General features: G+C 42.2%; 1 protein-coding gene across 1 annotated transcript; it reads left to right on the top strand.

Moving 5' to 3' along the window:
* The first annotated feature begins 4,133 nt into the window (after window positions 1–4,133).
* LOC142940931 (ATP-binding cassette sub-family C member 12-like) lies at window positions 4,134–20,820 on the top strand. Its single transcript, XM_076083134.1, has 28 exons — window positions 4,134–4,184; window positions 4,715–4,866; window positions 4,984–5,130; window positions 5,370–5,517; window positions 5,715–5,951; window positions 7,421–7,594; window positions 9,019–9,166; window positions 9,846–9,994; window positions 10,129–10,259; window positions 10,449–10,521; window positions 11,160–11,363; window positions 11,672–11,803; window positions 12,095–12,185; window positions 12,588–12,638; window positions 12,906–12,998; window positions 13,116–13,219; window positions 14,547–14,729; window positions 15,298–15,524; window positions 15,715–15,852; window positions 16,465–16,654; window positions 16,759–16,848; window positions 16,970–17,159; window positions 17,540–17,605; window positions 18,332–18,425; window positions 18,532–18,610; window positions 19,168–19,281; window positions 20,484–20,648; window positions 20,728–20,820. Exons 1-28 carry the CDS (start codon window positions 4,134–4,136, stop codon window positions 20,818–20,820), a joined length of 3,714 nt encoding a protein of 1,237 aa, XP_075939249.1.
* The last annotated feature ends 569 nt before the right edge of the window (window positions 20,821–21,389 follow it).

Below are 21,389 nucleotides of genomic sequence, written 5' to 3'. Positions count from 1 at the left end.
CTCTGCTCCTTGTATTTTTGCAAGAGAGCCCCTAACAACACCTCTAACGGAAAAAAATTAACCGGGTTTTTATTTTTATCATTGTGGCGATGATACCCGGAGCTAAATGACTTTACCCGCCGTGGTTACTGTAACCAATGATTCACAGCAATTGGAAATAACTATGTTTTCATTCGAGTATAATCACCTGAACCTAAGAATCGTTGTACTATATATATTATGAGCTACATAAGGAGCAGGTCCGTTGCCGCTACGTTTCTACAGTAGCCCAGAACGGACAAACCAAACACTGAATCAAGAGAAAAGCTTTCACGCTTTTACGTTACCGTAAGGTCACTTTAGTTCTCCAACGCGCTTTGAAAGGCAGGAGTGAGCAGAGGAGTATTCAGATTCCACTAAATCTTACTAACAGCTCCTTTAAAATGTCATTGTGGTAATTACCTAACAACAACAACAACAACAACAACAAAAGACGCAGCAAATTGCAAAAACATTCTGTCTGATCGGGCAACTAAAAGGCAGTGCGGTGCGCCTCAAATCTTTTAACTGCAAAACGCTCTCTGTCTGATTATCACCATGGGGTGCAAATAAAGGTGCACCTCATTAAAACGTCAAAATCACTGTATGCATGTATATATATATATATATATAGATATGTGTGTTATATGTATGTATATGGGTTTCCAGGGGCACAGTAGTTAGAAATTGTGACTGTAAGAACAAGTGATAGATCAAAGAAATGGGATACCAACAAAGAAGTCCGATACAACAGACCTGAGCACGTTAAAAGAACTAAAATCCGACTGTGTGAATCATCAAAATGCCACATCTGCAGGTGAAAACTGATGCACCAATAAGCTCAAGAGACATCTCAGTATCACTCTTTAGCAGAGCTACTGAACACTACACAGAAGCAGTTGTCTGCTGTCTGTTGGGAGTGATTGATGCAGGCCTCAGACCAATGTTTTTCTAAGCCATTGGAGCATAATCAATGGCTGATTTTAGAAATGGATTGATAAAAAAATGCAATGGGAATTTGTGAAAGGACGTCACAGAGTGTCTTGTTGTAACTGCGTAGTCAACTGCTCCGCCCTGAGGTTGGATTGGGTGAGACAGTCAGAAACAACAACAGCTGGAGTTGTGTGCCGGCTGCAGGTTTTATATTACGTTGCATTATCGACTAAAATAGTAGCGACACATAATCTGATGTCTTCATTTAACAACTTGCAACAAAGAACGCCTTGAAAGACGTCTGGCATGTGTGGGAGCAGGGTTTACGCTGGACCTTTCTTTCACATCATGTCTAACGAAATGTTCTTTTTCAACCCAGATCTGTTGGCGTTTAGCCTTTCAAAAACAATGTTTGCACTGTCGTCACAAAAATGTCATAAACTATGCTTCATTCTGAAAAAACCCACATTCGGTAAAATCTAAAATGTAATCTCATTTTATATAAAAGCATTGAATCATTTAACCTTACATCATACTTTTTATTCATTGTTTAATATCCGTATTTATCTGCACAGCATTATAATCTGAAACTGCTGACTGAGTGATTAATTATTTCTCCTTTTATTGATATTAGTTATACTGATACAAGAACTCTCAACTCTGTGAGGAAATGCTGACATGAGCACAAACAGTAACGGACGGATAGAAGGATTCATTTAAACTAACTATAGAAATGTGTTTATTTGCTACAACATGATTTAATGTCATGAATGTGTTGCTATTTCATTTGAAAAACTAACACGAATTAAAGATTCAACCAAACTGAAATATGTTGTTAGTGACGTTTAATTTGTACATTAAATTGAGTCTAACAAAGTGTGATAGTCTCAGTGTAGTTTAGTTTAAAACCATCCATCAGCTCTTTCCTACGCTCGGGGTTAATGATGTCCCAAACTAACATCATTATGAAATGTTATTGACTGATGTTCTCACTTCTAGCGTGGTGTATATACTATTGTATTGATCTAATGTATAATGATCAAGAGGGAGGAATGTAATGCTATTTTTACTTAGTATATGTTTCTACTTAGTATAGATATTTCTACATAGTATAGTATACGTAGTATAGTATATATACTTAGTTTACTCTGAACTCAGCTGAACTTCACTGTGTTAGCGTACAGGCCCAGATGTATCTTTCTTATTGTTGCAAAGAAGAGTTCCCTGTTGATAACAGAGATAACTGTAACTGTGTTGTACGGGAATGTTCCAGCCCCAAGGCCGTCGGGCCGCTTCTTCTGGTTGCTGGCCTTTTGTTTCTCATTGTTGTTTCCATCCGTCTGAGACCAAAATGTCTGCAACATCGGCCCCCACCGTCGCTCCTTCTGTATAAAGAAAGCGCGTTCACTCTACACCTGGTTCTTCCTCACTGAGACGTACGCACTCTGCTGTGATGACTGAACCTTCTCTGTGCAGAGAATAAATAAAAGACAACCTCTATAAAGGTAGGTAAAGTATTTACTTTATTTATTCATATAAAATAGTTATTATATTATATAATATTTGTATTATACATTATTATTATTATCTGACCTCAGCATCCCTACCCCTCGTTATCCTACTTCAGGGTGGACTCTTCAAATTTTATGAATTATTGTTAAATTCTAATGAAGTCTCTCCTGATTGAAATATGGATCAAGCTCCGAAAATGCACTTCCTACGATGCAACGACAAAGAATTGTTCTCGAGACCCTCTGTGTCCGGCAAACATCGACATCTTTCAAACGCCCTGCCCCTTATAATGCAGGTTTCCATTCATATTCTGAGCCAATAGTCACGCAAGTCATTTTCTCAAGTCAGGCCACTTTGTTAAACAGCTATTATTCTGCTTTCTTGTAATCTTTTGTAGATCCCATTGTGTATGGTGTTATTTCGTGTTTTTGTACGGCTGCTACCTGAGGCAGGCTTCCTGGTAGGACAAAGGTCAAATAAAATAAATGATTATAAAAGCTTAGAAAAGGCAGTTTTTCCCTGGTACTACCAGGTTATCTGTATATTACCCAGCTGTTGGCTGCTGAGCTTGTCAGTGTCGTACAGCTCCTCACGCCGTTCAGACTTATCTTTAAGAGGTGGAACTGTAGAAAAACGTATTCAAACCACTGACTGCACCTCACGTTATGGGGCAGCGAGTCATCCGTGTCCTCCACACAGAGCTACTGTTTCATTTTGCTTCTTTACAGTTTAAAAAGGTTTTGATCACTTTTGGTTCTTTAGTTTGTTGTAGTTTTGGTATCTTAGTTCAATTGTGTCCATTCGGATGTCTGAGAGGATGACGTATGTTTGAACGGTCTTTCATGCTTGAGGTTGCAGAAAGTCTTCTTTACAAACAGATATAGTTTGTTTAAAGGGTTTGTTTAGAAGACGGAGAAGTTGGTGGTTTTAGGTGCACCGTCCTCATAATGAATCATAACACACATTGATGTTACACCTGATCAGAAATACTCCACATGTGTATTTAACTGTGCGGTAACAAGGGTCGCATGGAGTCATTCATCATTTCATACACCCTCATTTAATGTGGCTGTTGGAACTTTGACGCAGTGTGACTGGAGGTGAGAGGCACATATGATTCCTGTCATTCATAAACACGTTGTGTTTTCAGTTACGCACGAGGCATGAATGACTAGTTTTAAAATTTCAAGTCACGCAAGTAAAAAATGGGAATCTAAGAAATTAAATAGTGCAAAGTTTAAATATCGGGATGATGTCTCAACACAATGTGGGTGGAATACATATAAAATGTATACAAATGTATATTCACAAGTTTGCTATTCTGCATGCCTCTGCCTCAGCCTTATCGAAATCATTACAATCTTACTCTTTGTTTTTAATTGGACTTCATAACCTTTCATGCAATGCGGCTACATTTGTGATATTTGACCAAGTAAAGTATTTTGATCACAGTTGTGATACATAAAGCATCCTGAATGGCAGCATCTCTTATGACTGATGATTGTGTTGAAATGAGTAATGAGTAAGCTTCAAACACACAATAACCGTAATGTCGTTACACTGTTACACAGCAGAATGAGATACATGTTGATGCTGTTAAAAGTATTTGGTTATTAGACTTAAAGCAATGTGAAATAGTGACGCTGCAGTTTGTTTCCCTACAGGACAAAATGAAGAAAGACTTTTCTCTGGAGAGGAGCGACAGTCGAGGAGTTTCTTTTGTAAGTTATGAACAAACACCAGCTCACTGCTGGCCTCTTCATGTGGCGTTCACTGCCTGAGATCTTTTCCTCTTCTACTGTTTCTCCTGCAGCCTGTGTTGATGCAAACTTGTTTGATCCACTTTTGGAGACTCTCTTTAGTTGGAATATTGACAAAAGGCGCTCTCTCTCTCTCTCTCGCTCTCTCTCTCTCTCTCTCTCTCTCTCTCTCTCTCTCTCTCCTCTCTCTCTCTCTCTCTCTCTGTCTTTCTCTCTCTCTCTCTCTCTCTCTCTCTGTCTCTCTCTCTCTCTCTCTCTCTGTCTTTCTCTCTCTCTCTCTCTCTCTCTGTCTCTCTCTCTCTCTCTCTCTCTCTCTCTCTCTCTCTCTCTCTCTCTCTCTCTGTCTTCTCTCTCTCTCTCTCTCTCTCTCTCTCTCTCTCTGTCTGTCTCTCTCTCTCTCTCTCTCTCTCTCTCTCTCTGTCTCTCTCTCTCTCTCTCTCTCTCTCTCTCTCTCTCTCTCTCTCTCTCTCTTTGTGTCTATGACTCTTCAGCAGGAAGATGTTTTCCGATGGAGAACTGGATCTGTGGCCTCCGTACCAGAACATACTGATTTGGACAGCAGAGTAGAATCCTACCCGACCCTGTTTGGAAAATACAGCCAGAGCCTTCAGACCCTCAAACCCTTCCGCCGGTCCTCATCTCAGTCAGTGTCATCGATGACATCATTTCTCTTGTTTTGATGCTCTTATATTCCACTTGATAAATACATGTAAGGTGACATGTTAGCAGACAGATACTGTACCAATGTCTCCATGTCCAGGTCCCACCCTATGGACAGTGCAGGTTTCCTGTCCTTTGCAACCTTTGCCTGGATGACCCCCATGATGTGGGCCTTCTTCAAGAATAAGCTGGATGTGAGCTCTCCCGAACTGTCTCCTTTGGATGTAGCCGACACCAGCGGAGAAAGGTTGGACACTCTTGTTGATTCATGCCCCCCCCCCCATGTCTCTACTGTCATTTGATGCAATGAAGTACAGGACAGTATATTTACAGATTTATAGATATTTAAGTATAGCTGCTGAAATTCTTATCTGGAAAATGACTCGTGAAATTGCGAGGAAGTTATGAATTAAGAGGTCATGTGTGTGTGTCACTGTTTTACTCGAGTAATAATTGAATAAGGCTCACATTGTGTGTTGTGCACAGACTCCACAGACTGTGGGAGGAAGAGGTGGCCAAGGTGGGCCTGCAGAAGGCCTCTCTGGTCCGAGTATTCCTTCGCTTTCAAAGAACCAGGCTGATTCTCTCCGTCACTGTTGGTGTCCTTGTCATGGTGACACTGTTTCTGGGCCCGGTAATTACATTAGAAGCTGCATATCAGTGCCAGTACCAGTGCTTCCTCTATTGGATACCAGATCCAGGAGCCTTTTCTGAGGTTGTCGCTAATGTCACATTCAATGTAAATGTGCACAAAGGTTTTATGACACAAATGTAAAGGTTGTTTAATATTGAATGCTCTTTTGTGTGTCACAAACGTCTCTGTCCTCTCAGGCTGTTCTGGTCTATGAGATACTGAACTATACTGCGGACCCAGAGAAGTCCACAGTATTCTACGGTGTTGGTCTGTCCTTCGCTTTGTTCGCCTCTGAGTTCTCCAAAGCCTTCCTGGTATCCTTGATGTGGACGTTGAACCTGCGCACTGCAGTCAGACTGAAGGGAGCCTTCTCTTCAGTGGCCTTTCAGAAAGTCATCTCTCTGCGGGTGCACAGCGACATCTCAATGGGAGAGGTAGGGTGCCTGCATTTCTCTAGGAAACCGATCTCACACACCAAAATCGCTTTGTCCATCGTCAGAGAGATCTTCTTACTCTTGGTGAACTGTACAAAGTAGTCTAAAGAAAATATATTTTCAATATACCTCGTGTCTGTTAGATTTGTGGAGTTTAACATGTAGACTGGGGTCAGTCCAAGTCTTCAGCAGCTGAAGTGAAGGCAGGAATTAAATGTTGATGGTGTGGTTATTTGTAATGTGGACATACATCAAGTGCACATCTAGTTGGAGTGACAGGGGACGACTGCATAATGCCTTTCTTCAATATATAGATTTATTTTATCAAACATTTTGGTCGACAGTTTTGCATTTTTAGGGTTCTAGCTCCGAAGGGATAACCCGTGAGCTGGAAACAGCAAGAAACAGAAACTTGGCCCAATAACTGGACACGATGTGCTTACAAGAAATCTGACTTCAATCGGCCAAAGGATGGCGCTGGAACGTGCCAACACACAAAAACACATTTTGGGAGATTCAGTCAGATTGAATTGAAATTTGACAAATTTGAAACTTCACCCACTACATTTATCTCCATTTGGATTTTTTAAAACATACATTTGTATCATCTTCTCCTTAAATGTAGATCTAATTGTTACCAAACTTTCTGTGGATCATTATTGGACCAAAGTAAACAAACAGATCAAAACCTTCTTGATATCTTATAATGTTTTCAAGATATTGACGAATGAACTTCAAGGGGGCCTGCCTCAGCATAATAATAGACCTAACTCAACAATCATCCTGCAGGGTATGTCTACAAGAGCAGCTGAAACACCCTGAAAGTTCCAGTCGAATCGACCACTAGGTGGCGCTTCTACTACAATAGATGAGCGTGGCACAACCCAAATTGGACAATAGATCAGAAACCGTTGATCCAATCAATACAAAACTCCTCGGACATGTTTCATGACGATGTTAGAGCACGTGTGTGAAACTACTTCAAAATCACTCAATAGGGGTCGGGACTAGTTCATGTGTTCATAGTTCATGTGCATGGGGCAAATCTGTCCATAAATCAATGACAGTTTGTCCAAACATCACCAAACTTGCTGCATATTTTTGATGTCAAATGTAACAAAAAGTATGACTGGTGGACTTTGAGTGTGTATTTCTGAAAGGCTGCTACGTGGTCATGAATGGTCTCACTTTGTCTTTAAACAAGATTAAACCAGTTGAATTGACTTTGCTCAACTTTGTTCAGCTAAATACTTTGTCCCCTGGAACCTGGAATGGCCCCTTGTGGCTATATGTGTTCTTGTTTCCTGCACAACTTTGTTTTTGATCCTGTTTTACAAGGCCGCACTTCTTTGTCATAAACATCCGGTGGAATTCATTTGTTCTCACCATTAGTTCAAGCAACTTGCCTTGGCAAAGCAATCTTGGCAAATGTATTTTACATCTCTCTCTCTCTCCTCTCTCCCATCCAGATGATTGGTGTTTTGACCAACGATGGCCACAAATTATTCGAGGCAGCATTGTCTGGCAGCTTCATGCTGTCCACCCCGGTGCTCTTTATTGTGTGTATTGTCTATGCCTGCTACATTCTGGGCTACACCGCACTGACTGGAGTCTGCACCTACCTCATCTTCATCCCAGTACAGGTCTGTATGTTAGAAACCGCACAAACAGTTATTAGATCTATTTTCATGAGCAGTGTAAAATTAATGGATTGAGATTTAATCGAGCCACATCACAATCAGAGCTAAAAGGAGGCACTGCAATAATCACAGGTTATAAACAAAAATGCATTTTAATTAGTTAGCAAATAATTAAAGCTTTCCAATTCATTCATTCTAACTAATTCAGCCATCAACGTGGAAAACACTAACATATCTGTATTTTCCTTTTTGCGGCATGTTTTCAATTGACACCGTTGTGTTTTTTTCCATCGATGATGATCCTCGGCTGTTAAAACTCAAAACCTACCGGCTGGCTCAGTCACCGTTCTCTGTCTGACTCGTGTTGAGACACCACAGCATCTCACTGTTAGGAGCTCAGTAACGAACACCCACAGAACACACCAGAGGATTTTCTTCAGTTCACGCAGATGCAGCAAACCGAGCTGTCCGGAGTCAACTCACTTCACAATAGCTTTGTACACACGTGGCCAAAAGTTTTGAGAGTGACTAAAATATGAATTTTCACAAAGTCTGCTGCCTCAGTTTTTATGATGGTAATTTGCATATACTCCAGAATGAGTGATCAGATGAATTGTTAGTAAGATTGCACCTAAATCAACCATTTATCAGATCATCAAGAACTTCAAGGACAAAGGTTCAAATGTTGTGAAGAAGGCTTCAGGGCACCCAACAAGTCCAGCAAGCGCCAGGACCGTCTCCTGAAGCTGATTCAGCTGCGGGATCGGGGCACCACCAGAGCAGAGCTTGCTCAGGAATGGCAGCAGGCAGATGTGAGTACATCTGCACGCACAGTGAGGCGAAGACTTTTGGAGGATGGCCTGGAGTCAGGAAGAGCAGCAAAGAAGCCACTTCTCTCCAGGAGAAACATCAGGGACAGACTGATGTTGTGCAGAAGGTACAGGGATTGGACTGCTGAGGGGTAAAGTCAATTTCTCTGATGAATCCCCTCTCCGATTGTTTGGGGGATTCAGAAAAAAGCTTGTCCGGAGAAGAAAAGGTGAGCGCTACAATCAGTCCTGTGTCATGCCAACAGTAAAGCATCCTGAGACCATTCATGTGTGGGTTGCTTCTCAGCCAAGGGAGTGGGCTCACTCACAATGTAGCCTCAGAACACAGAATAAAGAATGGTACCACAACATCCTTCGAGAGCAACTTATCGTCAACACTGCAAATATTGACTCTTTGCATAAACTTACTGTAATTGTCAATAAAAGCCTTTGACATTTATGAAATGCTTGTAATTATACTTCAGTAACCAAAGTAACATCGGACAAAAAGATCTAAAGACACTGAAGCAGAAAACTTTTGAATCAAATATATTTCAAGACACAAATACATTTTTCTCCCCAAACACAAAGATTAATATTGTTTTTTTCTGCTTTCAGTTTGGCTTGGCCAATCTCATGAACAAGTTCAGATGGAAAACCATGTTGATAACAGACAGCCGTGTTCGCACAATGAATGAGATTCTCAACAGTATCAAGCTCATCAAGATGTACGCCTGGGAAGACTCCTTTGAAGAGAAGATCACAGGTATGAAGTTCGACAGACTTCGTCGTCCAGTCAAACGTGGTTTTAATCTTTCTTGGTAGCAGGGGATGGACCCAAAGGCAGAGAGACACGGGGGACAGAGGGATGAATAACGGTGGCTTTAATTGTTACGAAAATGTTCAAAACTAAACTTGCAGAGCTGGGGAGTCAAAAAATGTGTCCAAGAAATCAAAACTACTAAACAGGGAACACAGCAGAGAAGAGCAGGGATCACCCCAGGAATCACTGCAGATCAGAACAGGGAGCAGAGCAGGGAGCACGACAGACCAACCGACGCTGAGACACTGTGGAGGTGCAGATGATTAGACACAGGAGGATCCAATCAGGGGCGGGACAGACAATCACACAGAACATACAAACGCAGGTAGTGAAGTGAACACAGGACACACGAGGCACGGACATTCTAAACAAAACAGGAAACCAACTAAACAGACATTTCTTGAATAACAAATATCATGTTTATCATTTATACAGTGGCTTTGTATGAACACAAACCCAATCTTGAAAGTCGGGTGTGCTACCTTCCATTGAGCAAAGCAGGAACCTAGGGTTGAGTTCCCATGTGCCCTTGCCTCCACCAGTCCATGCTCGTTTGGTGTCAGCTAATAGAAGTAGAGTAAAAAACCCTGAAACTGTTCTGTTGATGCCGTCTCTCTTATAGGCTTACGGAAAGATGAGAAGAAAGAACTGCGGAAGGTCAGTTACGTCCAGAACGCCAATACCAGCATCACCAGCATCATCCCCTCCTTTTCCATCATTCTCACCTTCCTCGTACACACTTCGTTGAGCTTGAAGCTCAACACAACCGATGTGAGTACTGCAGTAGTGCAGCACATGCAGCACAACAACCCTTGCCATCATGCCCACTGTGGGATTTACATGGTTGAGGTGTACTGAATAACAAAGTGTTATATAGTGTGAGCGTCATTCTTCTTCATGAACAGGCCTTCACCACCATCGCCATCTTCAACTCCTTGAGGTTCTGCTTGGATATTATGCCCATGTCTGCCAAGGTCCTGGCTGAGGCTGCTGTGTCACTAAAACGACTGAAGGTAAACTCTCTCTCTGTTGAGCTGTAATCGTGATCTTGTATGAAGTACATACTGCAGTGAAAGCCAACATGCAGCAGACCTGACTCACTAAAAAACACCGTTTTCCAAAAGTTGTTTTTACTATTAAGTTAACTGAATTAAATATTCAAAGCTCTGTTGAAGACACTATACGTCGCTGTCCCTTCACTTTACCTCATTGTCCTCCTCCACAGATACAGCAGAGTTGTGGAGGTCTGCAGTCTCAGAGCTGACCTGGATGTCCTCCCACATGGTGATCAAACTGAGGTGGTCTGCTGTACTCAAAACCCCCCGAGCTGAATGTTTGTTCTGCTTTTGAATGATTTCTTACAAGCTGAGTGGAACTTTTACTACTAACACCCTCCGATGTGGGGTTGGAAACCCCTAGCGGACATTAGCATTAAACGATAGATAAAGGTAAACATTAGTTGGAACAATCAATAATCAACTTCGCTTTTCTTTCTTTGAACTCTTTTAAAGCCCGTTTTAATCTTGTGTTTTCGTTAGTAACGACATCATTTTATTTTGAATATTTTGCATTGAAATATCAAAACAAAATACCTCAAACTCTGCCAACTATGTTATTTTTGACTGTCTCCTAGCAACTCATTCATGAAACTGACTGAACCCGAAAAATCATCTACTGTGTCATTTTACAACAAACAAAGTATTGCATGAGTCAGAACTAAATAATTGCAAGTTGAATACCAGTAAATTTATTCAGGCGGTTTGTTTGATTTGGGATCAGTTCCAAGTCTGACGGATGTTTCTGAGTTAATCTTAAGCTCTGATTAGTTTTATTTCTTCTATATTGTTGTAATTTAGTAAAAGGGAAGAGCAGATTGTGTGATGCACCTCACCATGCTGTCAGGGATCTTATCAGCTTTCTGCTGTTCTGTTGGCAGATCGGAGAGCGAGGGCTGAATCTGTCGGGGGGGCAGAAGCAGAGGATCAGTCTGGCCAGAGCTGTCTACTCCGATAAGGACATCTTCCTCCTTGACGATCCGCTAGCTGCTGTCGACGCCCATGTGGGGAAACACATCTTTGAGGAATGCATTAAGAAAGAGCTCCGGGGGAAATCCATCATACTGATTACACACCAGCTCCAGGTAGACACCGCTTCATTCTTCAGCAGATAGTGAATCCTAAATAGCTTAATATTAAGAATCACATTTCTCAATTAAATTCACATACTTGTTTAAAACACATCAAAAATGATTTGAAGATCCTATTGTGGTAAACCCCAAAGTACCAGAACATCGAGCACCAGTTGGTGGTTTCTGATTGCAGGCATCAGCTGTTTAGATGCCACGTGTCATACATGTGAACACGTGCTGTTTGGACTGCGTTCGGTAGAACTCGGGCCTCAGTGCTGAGATGGTTTGTTGACATGGTTGTCCTCACTTGTGTCTGTCAGTATCTGGAGTTCTGTGATGACATTATGCTTTTGGATGATGGCGAGGTGCAGGAGGCTGGGAACCACCAGGACCTGATGAAAGCCAATGCACGCTATGCTCAGCTCATCATCAACTCCCAGATGGAGCCCGAGGTAAAAAAATCAATCTACAGTACAAAACTCTAGTGTACTTATTTATGTGTCTCTCCTCCATGTTTTACCAGCTGCAAAACCCTTTCACCGGTTCTTTATGAGGTTTTTAGCTTAAAAACAATAAACCGATACACGTGAGCTGTAAACCAGATGTGTCAGAGGTTCATAGGAGGCAGAAACAAGTCTTCTACTTGGCCACGAGTTAACGATTCATCATTTACTTCAGGGTGGAAGTGAGTTGTCGTCAACTTGTCCAGACTCAGCAGCATCACTGCGTTTTTGCTTTGTCAGAATGAGGAGGAGGAAGTGTCTCCCCAAGAAGCTGCCCAGCTGAGGGACATTGAGCGGAGACAAAGCACCGGCGGTGGGCTAGTGAACCCAGGTACGCAAACCAGGAAAACATCTTTGTTTGTGTAATGAACTAAAATAGATTCACAATTCATCACATAATAATTTATATTTAACGAAAACAAGGCTGGAGATTATTAGAGTTTAGTACAAAGACACATTATTTATTAACAGAAGCAGTCAGGGGGCGTTCTAGAAAATCCTGCTTTACTTTTGACACAATTCTCTGTGAACTCGTCAACAAAAGAAAAGACAATGAACTTTGTAAAAGCTTTGTAAAACAATAGAAGACAGGGCAACACATCTACAATCCTGACTGTTAATATACTCTTATCAGTGTTTCATACGGGCGTGTGTGTGTCTACAGGTCTAGATGACAGATATTTCTTCTGTCATTTTATTGATATCTCCCTTCCACATCCGTGCTCTCTTTCAGCATTTGACATGTCGGATGAAAAGGACGATGGAATGACAACTAACCAAAGATGTGAGTCTGGAAAACGTATTCAATTATAGCTCTGATGTCGGTGAAGTTCAGATCTAATCCAGCAAGGATGTCAGACTCATTTGGTTCCATTTCAATGTGTTAAAGACAAAGGGTGTGTGCGTTAAGTGGCCAGAAGTGCTGGCTGGATGGTCGAGCAGCTTCTCTCTCAAGATCTCTTTCTTCATTTTTCACTTGTGAAGCACTTTGAATTACCTTGTTGTTGAAATGTGCTATACAAATAAACTTGCCTTGCCTCTTCCTCTTCAGCACCTGTCGATGACCAGCTGGTCAGTCAGGAGTCCACCACAGAAGGTGCCGTCTCCTGGAGAGTCTACCAGCAATACTGCAAGGCAGCTGGAGGTTTGAACACCGACAGCACACACACACACATGCATGCATTGGCATGATCGTATGCAATAATACACAATTCACACATGGACAACCTGGTTGATGATGTTTGATGTGACTGTGCTGCAGGCTACATAGTGAGCTTCCTCACCTTCCTCAACTTGGTCCTGATGATTGGAACCACAGCCTTCAGCAACTGGTGGCTCAGCATCTGGCTGGGGCAGGGTGACGGGGTGAGAACCATATCTCTCTCTCTCTCTCGCTCTCTCTCTCGCTCTTTTCCTCTCTCTCTCTCTTCCTCTCTCCCTCTCCATCTCTCTCTCTCTCTTTCCTCCCTCTCCTCCTCTCTCTCTCTCTCTCTCCCTCTCTCTCTCTCTCTCTCTCTCATACACACACACACACCTACACTCACACAAACACATACAGCCCTGGTTGCATTTGAATGTGTTTTCAGTAAGTGTGTGACTTCCCACAGCTGGAAAGACTATTTAATGCTCCAATGGGCATGTTTTATAAGAAGTCTGAGGGATGTGAATAGCTCTCTTCAAAGAATCAGAATCAGAATCAGAACCGTTTATTGCCATGTATGTTGAGCATACAAGGAATTTGGCGTGATGGGAGGTGCAAACATTTAACAATCAACAACAATCAGTGCAAGTAGAAACATATTCAAATTTACAAGAGATATAAAGTAAAGTAAGATATAAAATAAATGAAATATAAAATAAAGATGAAATATAAAATAAAGTGAAATATAAAATAAAGTGCACAAACGAACAGATAACAGGACTATAAACAACGAACAGATGACAGGACTATAAACAAGTGAGATGTAAGTGTAGTGTAAAGTGTCGAGTGTAATAGAAGGGATGCAGGGGAGTGACCGGTAGGAATTTGTCCTGGGGTGACAGAGTCAGTGGGGAGTCAGTGGGGCTCTGTTAATGAGCCCGACTGCGGACGCGAAGAAGCTGTTCGTGTGGCGTGAGGTCTTGGTCCTGATGGACCTCAGCCTCCTACCAGATGGAAGGGGCACAAACAGTTTGTGTCCAGGGTGAGAGGGGTTGGCTACAATCTTCCTTGCTCGCTTCAGGGTCCTTGAAGCGAACAAGTCCTGGAGGGACGGCAGATTGCAGCCAATCACCCTCTCGGCAGAGCGGATGATGCGTTGCAGTCTGCCCTTGTCCTTGGCTGTGGCTGCAGCGTACCAGACTGTGATGGAAGAGCAGAGGATGGACTCAATGATGGCTGTGTAGAGAGTGTCTGTTTAACCTTTTCCAAACCGACAAACCAACAGCCACACACCCTTTTCACATGGTCGGTCAGATGTGCACAGATGTTGGTATTGCTGCATGTGCACTGCAAATTCTTTTACTTCACATAACTTCGCTGTATTTACGGCTGAACCAAACTGGTTTTGTCTACACTGGCAGCGATAGAGGAGGTGTGCTGTAGAGAACAGATAGAACTTAACTGCATAACTGTATAACTGTAGTACGTTGTGTTGATGAATTGTCTCTCTGGACCTGGTTTGTAACATGATATATTTTCTATTTTTTTAAGTCATCCAATAACACAACCTCAAACCAAGGAGACATCTCACAAAACCCACACCTGCACTTCTACCAAAGTATTTATGGCCTGCTGGTGGTGGTCATGGTGACACTTGCCGTCACCAAATGCTTCTTCTACACTTGGGTGACTTTGAATGCGGCCACCAAACTCCACGACACCATGTTCAAGAAGGTACTGATGGATGGCCATACCATCAAACACAACCATGTTTACTGAATTGAAGATACGATCTGTTAGGATTTTTCCATATAGTTTACTGTTACGACTGATGGAACCGCAGAGAAAGACACAGGACTCAAATGCACGTCAGGTAATCAGACAAAACACACAGGGGCAGGAAGTGAAGCATCTGAAACGAGAGGAGAGGTGAGTAACACAAAATAAAACAAGAAATAATGAAATGTCAAAACAAAGGAAAACATAACCAACGGACAAAGTATTACAGACAGAAGGGAGGGACCAGGAGAAAAAGTCACAAATATAAATCCGTCTACGTCTTCAAAGACAGATTTATATTTCATAGCCATGGTCGGAGCCACGGATTCTTTCCCCGACTTCAAAACCTCAGTGAGATCAATTAGTGAGACGGACTAGACTAAGATATTCAACTGAGCAGCCCCTCTGGCCCCGCCCTCTCTCTGCTACGGGGGGATGGAGAGGAGGGATGGGAGGTAACAAGGGGCATGCTTTATGTTCATATAATGAACAAGTACAATGCCTTTATGTTTTCCTTCCTCAGATCTTCTCCAGTCCCATGAGTTTCTTTGACACGACGCCAACAGGACGCATTCTCAACCGCTTCTCCAAAGATCAAGAGGAGGTGGACGCGGTGCTTCCCCTCACCATAGACCCTTTCTTGCAGTTTGCTCTGCTGTTCACCTTCACCGTTATCACCATCTCGGCAGTCTTTCCCCCGATACTGGCAGCTGTGGTGTTCATTGGAGCGTTGTTCACCCTCATTCTCTTGTGAGTTGATACCAGTTTAAACATGAAATAAACGCCTTGTATGGCTACCTGCTGATCACACGTTGAGTTCATTTTATGACATTTATTTAGATGCAGATTTTCATTTAAATGGTTGCACGTCTTAAAAGCAGGTACAGTACAAGAGTTCTTTAAAGCTTTACTAAATATATCAGTTGTGATTGATCTGCAGTATCTTCCAGAGGAGTATCCGTCAGATGAAGAGGAATGAGAACATCAGTCGTTCTCCCTGCATCTCTCTCACCACCTCCACCCTGCAGGGCCTCAGCACCATCCACGCCTACAACATCAGAGACAGACACATCGAACTGTAAGATAGCAAAGTTCCTCCACATGACTCTCCACTGCGTCGCTCCTCATATTGTTGTTTGCAGCGTTGTCTGGGTGACAATTTGGACACAATTTAAAATGGCAGAAAATTGATCTTGATGCAATATTTCTTGTTTTTGACGCACATTTTTTAAATCATAGTGTACTATAATTCCCATAGTTCTAATACATTAGAGAGTTAGAGTAACGCATTGTAATAGCTGCTATAATGCATAATAACCTGATTTTAAGTTACACTAAGAGGTCATTGTTTGCTTTCAGTAAAGTGAAAAAATATGATTAAATCTATGACAGAACAACAAACAAAACGTTGGGACTTTGTCACTTACAGCTCCAAAGTTTAGGGCCAAAACGCAAAGTTTGTTGTTATAGTGCCACCAACATTTGACACCGCATTCCCTTGGGTCCCCAGCAATACACAAGTAGATCAAATGAACAGTTCTCGAGATAAGCAAAGCACACTCACTCATAGAGTTTCCTGCAAAGTCAGAGTCTCTGAACCTGGTCTGCCTTTTAAATGCTGTGTTACGGATCATTGGGGTGAGGCGGTACAGTATGTTCACAAACCTGCATGTCCTTTATCACGTTGTAGGTTCAAGTCACTGAGTGACATCAACTCCAACCACTATTTATTGTTTCTCTCCGGAACACGTTGGCTCTCCTTCTGCCTGGACTCCATGGCGCTGACCATGACGTTGTTGGTGTCTCTGTTCGTAGTGCTCAGCAGCAATGACGTCATCAGTCCGTCTTTGAAAGGCTTGGCCTTGTGCAGCACCATACAGGTGAATTTGGAACAGAACATGAATGAACCTTTGGTTTCTTTTTGTAAAGATACGTTGAAAGCAACTGCAACGTGTGTGTTTAAAGATGTTGATGTGTTGTCCAGCTGACTGGCCTGCTTCAGTATGCAGTGAGGCTGGCGACGGAGGTGGAGGCTAGATTCAACTCGGTGGAGCGGCTGCAGGAATACATCACGGTCAGACTCTAAACTTCTCTGCCTCTTTATAAAGCTAATCATTTCTCTTCTATAAAGTACATTTTTCTCTGACGCACCTCCTTTCCTCTCCTTCACAGTAGTTGTTGTTTATTGTGTACAGGGTTGTACGTCTGAGGCCCCCGGGCCAATAAAGGAGGCCCGAGTCCCAGAGGATTGGCCGAAGAGCGGAACCATCACCTTCCAGGACTATAAGATGAGGTACCGAGAAAACACACCCATTGTCCTGAACGGACTCGATTTCTTCATCCGAGCTGGAGAGAAGCTGGGCATTGTGGGAAGGACAGGCTCTGGTAAGACCTTGACTCCAGCAGCTTTTACTCATAACTTTTTTTTTTTACATGCAGGTTGATTTTAGTGTAAATGTCAAGATGACTCAGACATATTGACATGATTGATTGATTGAGGGAAACTATCACTAATTATCAGAGTTGAATCTTGAACCTAAATACGCACACAATTTTATCTATTTCAACAAAACCTATCGTCGATATTGATCATAATGTAGCTTCTACAATGCACATGTAGAAAGTCCAGTGTTACAAGAGCACCTTTGGATTTAAATGTGTAAATGAAAGAACTGACTTGGATTAGAGTGTTAACTTGTAGAGGCATGGTAGGGAACCCTGCCTCTGTACACCATTAGAGTTACTGTTGTGCTTTGTTTCTGCAGGGAAGTCCTCTCTAGGCGTGGCTCTGTTCAGGCTGGTGGAGCCGGCATCAGGGACCATCCTGATAGATGGTGTGGAGGCTGAAATCTTCCCCACCGAGAGAAGGCCGGAGAGCACGCTCCACTGTTTTACAGTAGAGTTGCTTCTTAATAAATCTACCATAAACTGGTTAACAATTAAAAAGTATTTAATCCTACCGAAGCTAATACAATTACAGAATGAAGTACACTACTAACAGAATATATAATAATATGATCCGCGCGGAAAAGCTATTCATTCGCGACTCAGCCTGGAAACACAGATGTTTCCAGGCTCAGAGCCGAGGAGAAAGAGCGTGAATTCCTTTCCAGCACTTCCCCTTACAGTTTGAAATCCCCTCCCTTTTGTCCATCTTAATTCCTATTGGCTAATTTCGGTTGCCTCCTCCTGGCGTCAGGCTTCCGAAAACCCTCGCGCGGGCACAACCTGCAAATGTCTGTCTGGAAGTCTGACTTTCCCTTGGCTATTCTTCACAGTTTAATACATTCAATGACTGTCTTTTATGGCTTAACACTTCTATGATAAACATTCTATATAAAGATAAGGATTTGCAACTTTTGGCAAAAACTTCACAAGTTTCACAAACCGATATAAAGGTGCTACTAAGATACACTTCTAACTACAAATCACTTCTACAATTATGAATCTTCTAATTATGTATTCCAAAACACTTCTAATTATGATTTCTTAATTATGAATCATTAAACACTTCTATTATGATTTCTTAAAACATTTCTAAACCCAAATTTCCTACAATGGCGTGGACATTACGGCCATTGGTCTGCAGGATCTGCGCAGCAAATTGTCTATCATCCCCCAGGATCCTGTGCTATTCATTGGAACAGTCAGGTAACCTAAGCTAACGCCTAACTCCATGTAGCTTTATGTTTCCACACGGGTACACACTGCTCTCACTGTGGTGGGTTAGTCACTGGCTGCATGTCCTTCCCTCCAGGTACAACCTAGACCCCTTCAATAACTTCAATGATGAGGAGATCTGGGCGGCGCTGGAGAAGACCTACATGAAGGACTCGGTATGTTGGCTGGACAATATGAAGCACATTCACAGCTTCATTAGAGCGTGTGCTCAGTCATCTTGAATTGAAATGTTATCTGACCAGATAGTAGCTGTCTTAGTGGTGCATTGGTGTTATTGAACCCTTATTTTCAAATATATTATGAACCGTAGCATTGGTGGAAGAAGTATTCAATCCTTTACTTCAGTAAAAGTAGCAATACCACGCTGTGAAAGTACTCCATCACAAGTAAAGTCACTGCATGTAAGATCTTACTTGAGTTAAAGTACTGAAGTATTATGAGCTTTGTGTACTTAATGTATCAAAGTAAAAGTACACAAAGTAGAAAAATGCACCCTGTGAGTGTTACGCAATGATATCATTAGATTATTATTGCCGATACATTAATGTGAAAGTAGCAATTTTATGTTTTAGTTGGTAGCTTTGACTATTCTACAAACCGTTGGGTTTTATATCCTGATTGTATCGTAGTCAGTATCAGTGTAGGTTACTCTTAGAGGTGAGGTAGCAGCAGACATGAAGGTGGTTCTATGAGGATTGTTTTGTTTCCTTAGATCTCCAGACTGGAGGGGAAACTACAGGCAACCGTGCTGGAGAACGGAGAGAACTTCTCTGTAGGAGAGAGACAACTCGTATGTATGGCGAGAGCACTACTACGCAACTCCAAGGTTTGTACATGAATTTATGTCTTCTGACTTCTTGTTATTTACACACTTGCCAGTTTTTCAGCTGCTCTACTGCCACATCTGTGGTGGTTCTGTTCTGATCAGCTGTCAGTGGGCTTTAACAGCTGCAGAGACTTCTGATGGAGTTTGTGTCTGCACACAGGATCACTGTACTAATACTAACTAAGACACGCAGTTACCATCACTGCCAGAGCAGCAGTGCTTCCTGCTGACATTTCCTGAGACATGGTGTCTCTTGAACACTGGAAAGACTTTATTAGGCTAAATGTTTTGGGGAAATTTAAAAATATGTAACTTATTAAACCTGACCAGTAATTATCAGCCTCACGTGACTGAATGAATTGAAAACAAAAGATGTAAAAGGTTCTTCTTGCTGACAGACAGACAGTCTCTCAGCTCTCTCTGACTTTAAGTGTTTCCATCATAAAGGTTATTGAGGGAAACAACAGATCATAAAAGGCAAATCTTTCTAAAAAATGAAGAAAGTTGTTTGTGGTCCTTTTGTTGTTCAGACCTACAATTAACATATATTTTAACCAGATGGTGAAAAAGTAACCAAATCAAATATACAACTTGAGTTTATTCTGTGATTTCACTCTGGTATGAAATCTCAGTAACGTTAAGAAATATCAGATCAGTCCGATCGGCTGAAGCGTCCAATCAAATAACTGATAAACAATAAGGGGGCGTGTCGTTCCGTGAAGGCTGCTCTTCCTCGCCCATGGCTCCTCAGATAACCATCTTCGCTCAGATAACAGAGCAGACAGAAGAGCTTTGGGACGGCCGTCAAGATGGCGGCGCAGAACAACAAGTGAGGAGTGAGGAAATGACAAATAAGAGACTGAAGATGTACCAATAGTCCTGTCTTCTCACTGTTGGTTGTCGTCTCGTCTTTCATTCCTTCCTTGTTGCATGGAGTTCTGTTTGTGTACCTGCCTAACAGACCACCTGCTTTATTTGGACTCTGAAAGCCATTTAAATACAGTCACTGAATTGTTCCTGCTGCCTCCTCATCTGGGACTGTGTTTGGGTCCTTCCCCTGCTCCCTGCATCTGCATGTGTTGCAAAACCAACCAAACTAACTGCCTGTGATATTGATATTATTCACAATTGCATCAATTAACCCACCACGACCAGTATTCCTCTCTTCGTCTGGACTAACTGTCCCTCCTGTTGTCCAACAGATCATTCTTTTGGATGAGGCAACAGCATCCATCGATGCAGAGACCGACGCCTTGATCCAGACCACCATCAGTGAAGCCTTCCAGGACTGCACCATGCTCACCATCGCCCATCGCATCAACACTGTGATGCACGCCGACCGTATTCTGGTCATGGACAACGGAGAGGTAACAGATTAAAGATAAGATAAAGATGACGTTTACGTGCTTCTAAACCTAGACTAACAGTCAGTGATTTGTCCGACAGGTGGCCGAGTTTGACCATCCAGATGTGCTGAAGCAAAGACCGGACTCTCTGTTCTCCTCACTCCTCGCTGCTGCCAACACTGTGAACACCTGAACCACACAGGCCCTGCTACACACTAAACACTGTAACATAATAATATTATAATATAATAAATATATTTTCACAAACATATCTTAATCAGTCCTGTCATATTGTAATCTTGATTAACAAAGTGGTAATCATGAAAATGTGTCAGCTTCAGTCACACTGTGTGCTGTTTGCTGACACATGTTTCTTCTTCCTGTCCAGAATGTGCATTTCAAAGGTGTTCAAACACATTAGCTTTGTATGTAATGATACTCATTACTGTGTCTACAGGCTACAGGGCGGCTTGTTTTGATCCGACACCAACGATCCTCTTCAGTGAAGCCATAAGGAAATATGGATTGAATAGCTGGTGGTGGCTAATGCTCTTATAGTTTTGCAAAGTCTGTGAATTTGTTTAAAGATCAGGTCATAGAGAGAGTTTGCCACAACAGGTCTTTTAAAAGAGAATTCCACACACACGGGCGTCATAATCTCAGCAGTGTGTTATGAGGAAGAGGGTTGTCTTCTCTGTGAAATGCTGTTAAGGACTTTCCCTTCATCTGCGGTTACTATGTTTTACTGGCGAGGCCCGTCCT

Source organism: Anarhichas minor, unplaced genomic scaffold (assembly GCF_050575085.1).
Source record: "Anarhichas minor isolate MPS153535 unplaced genomic scaffold, ASM5057508v1 ptg000121l, whole genome shotgun sequence".
NCBI lineage: Eukaryota > Metazoa > Chordata > Actinopteri > Perciformes > Anarhichadidae > Anarhichas > Anarhichas minor.
This window is presented reverse-complemented; position numbering and strand designations above follow the sequence as displayed.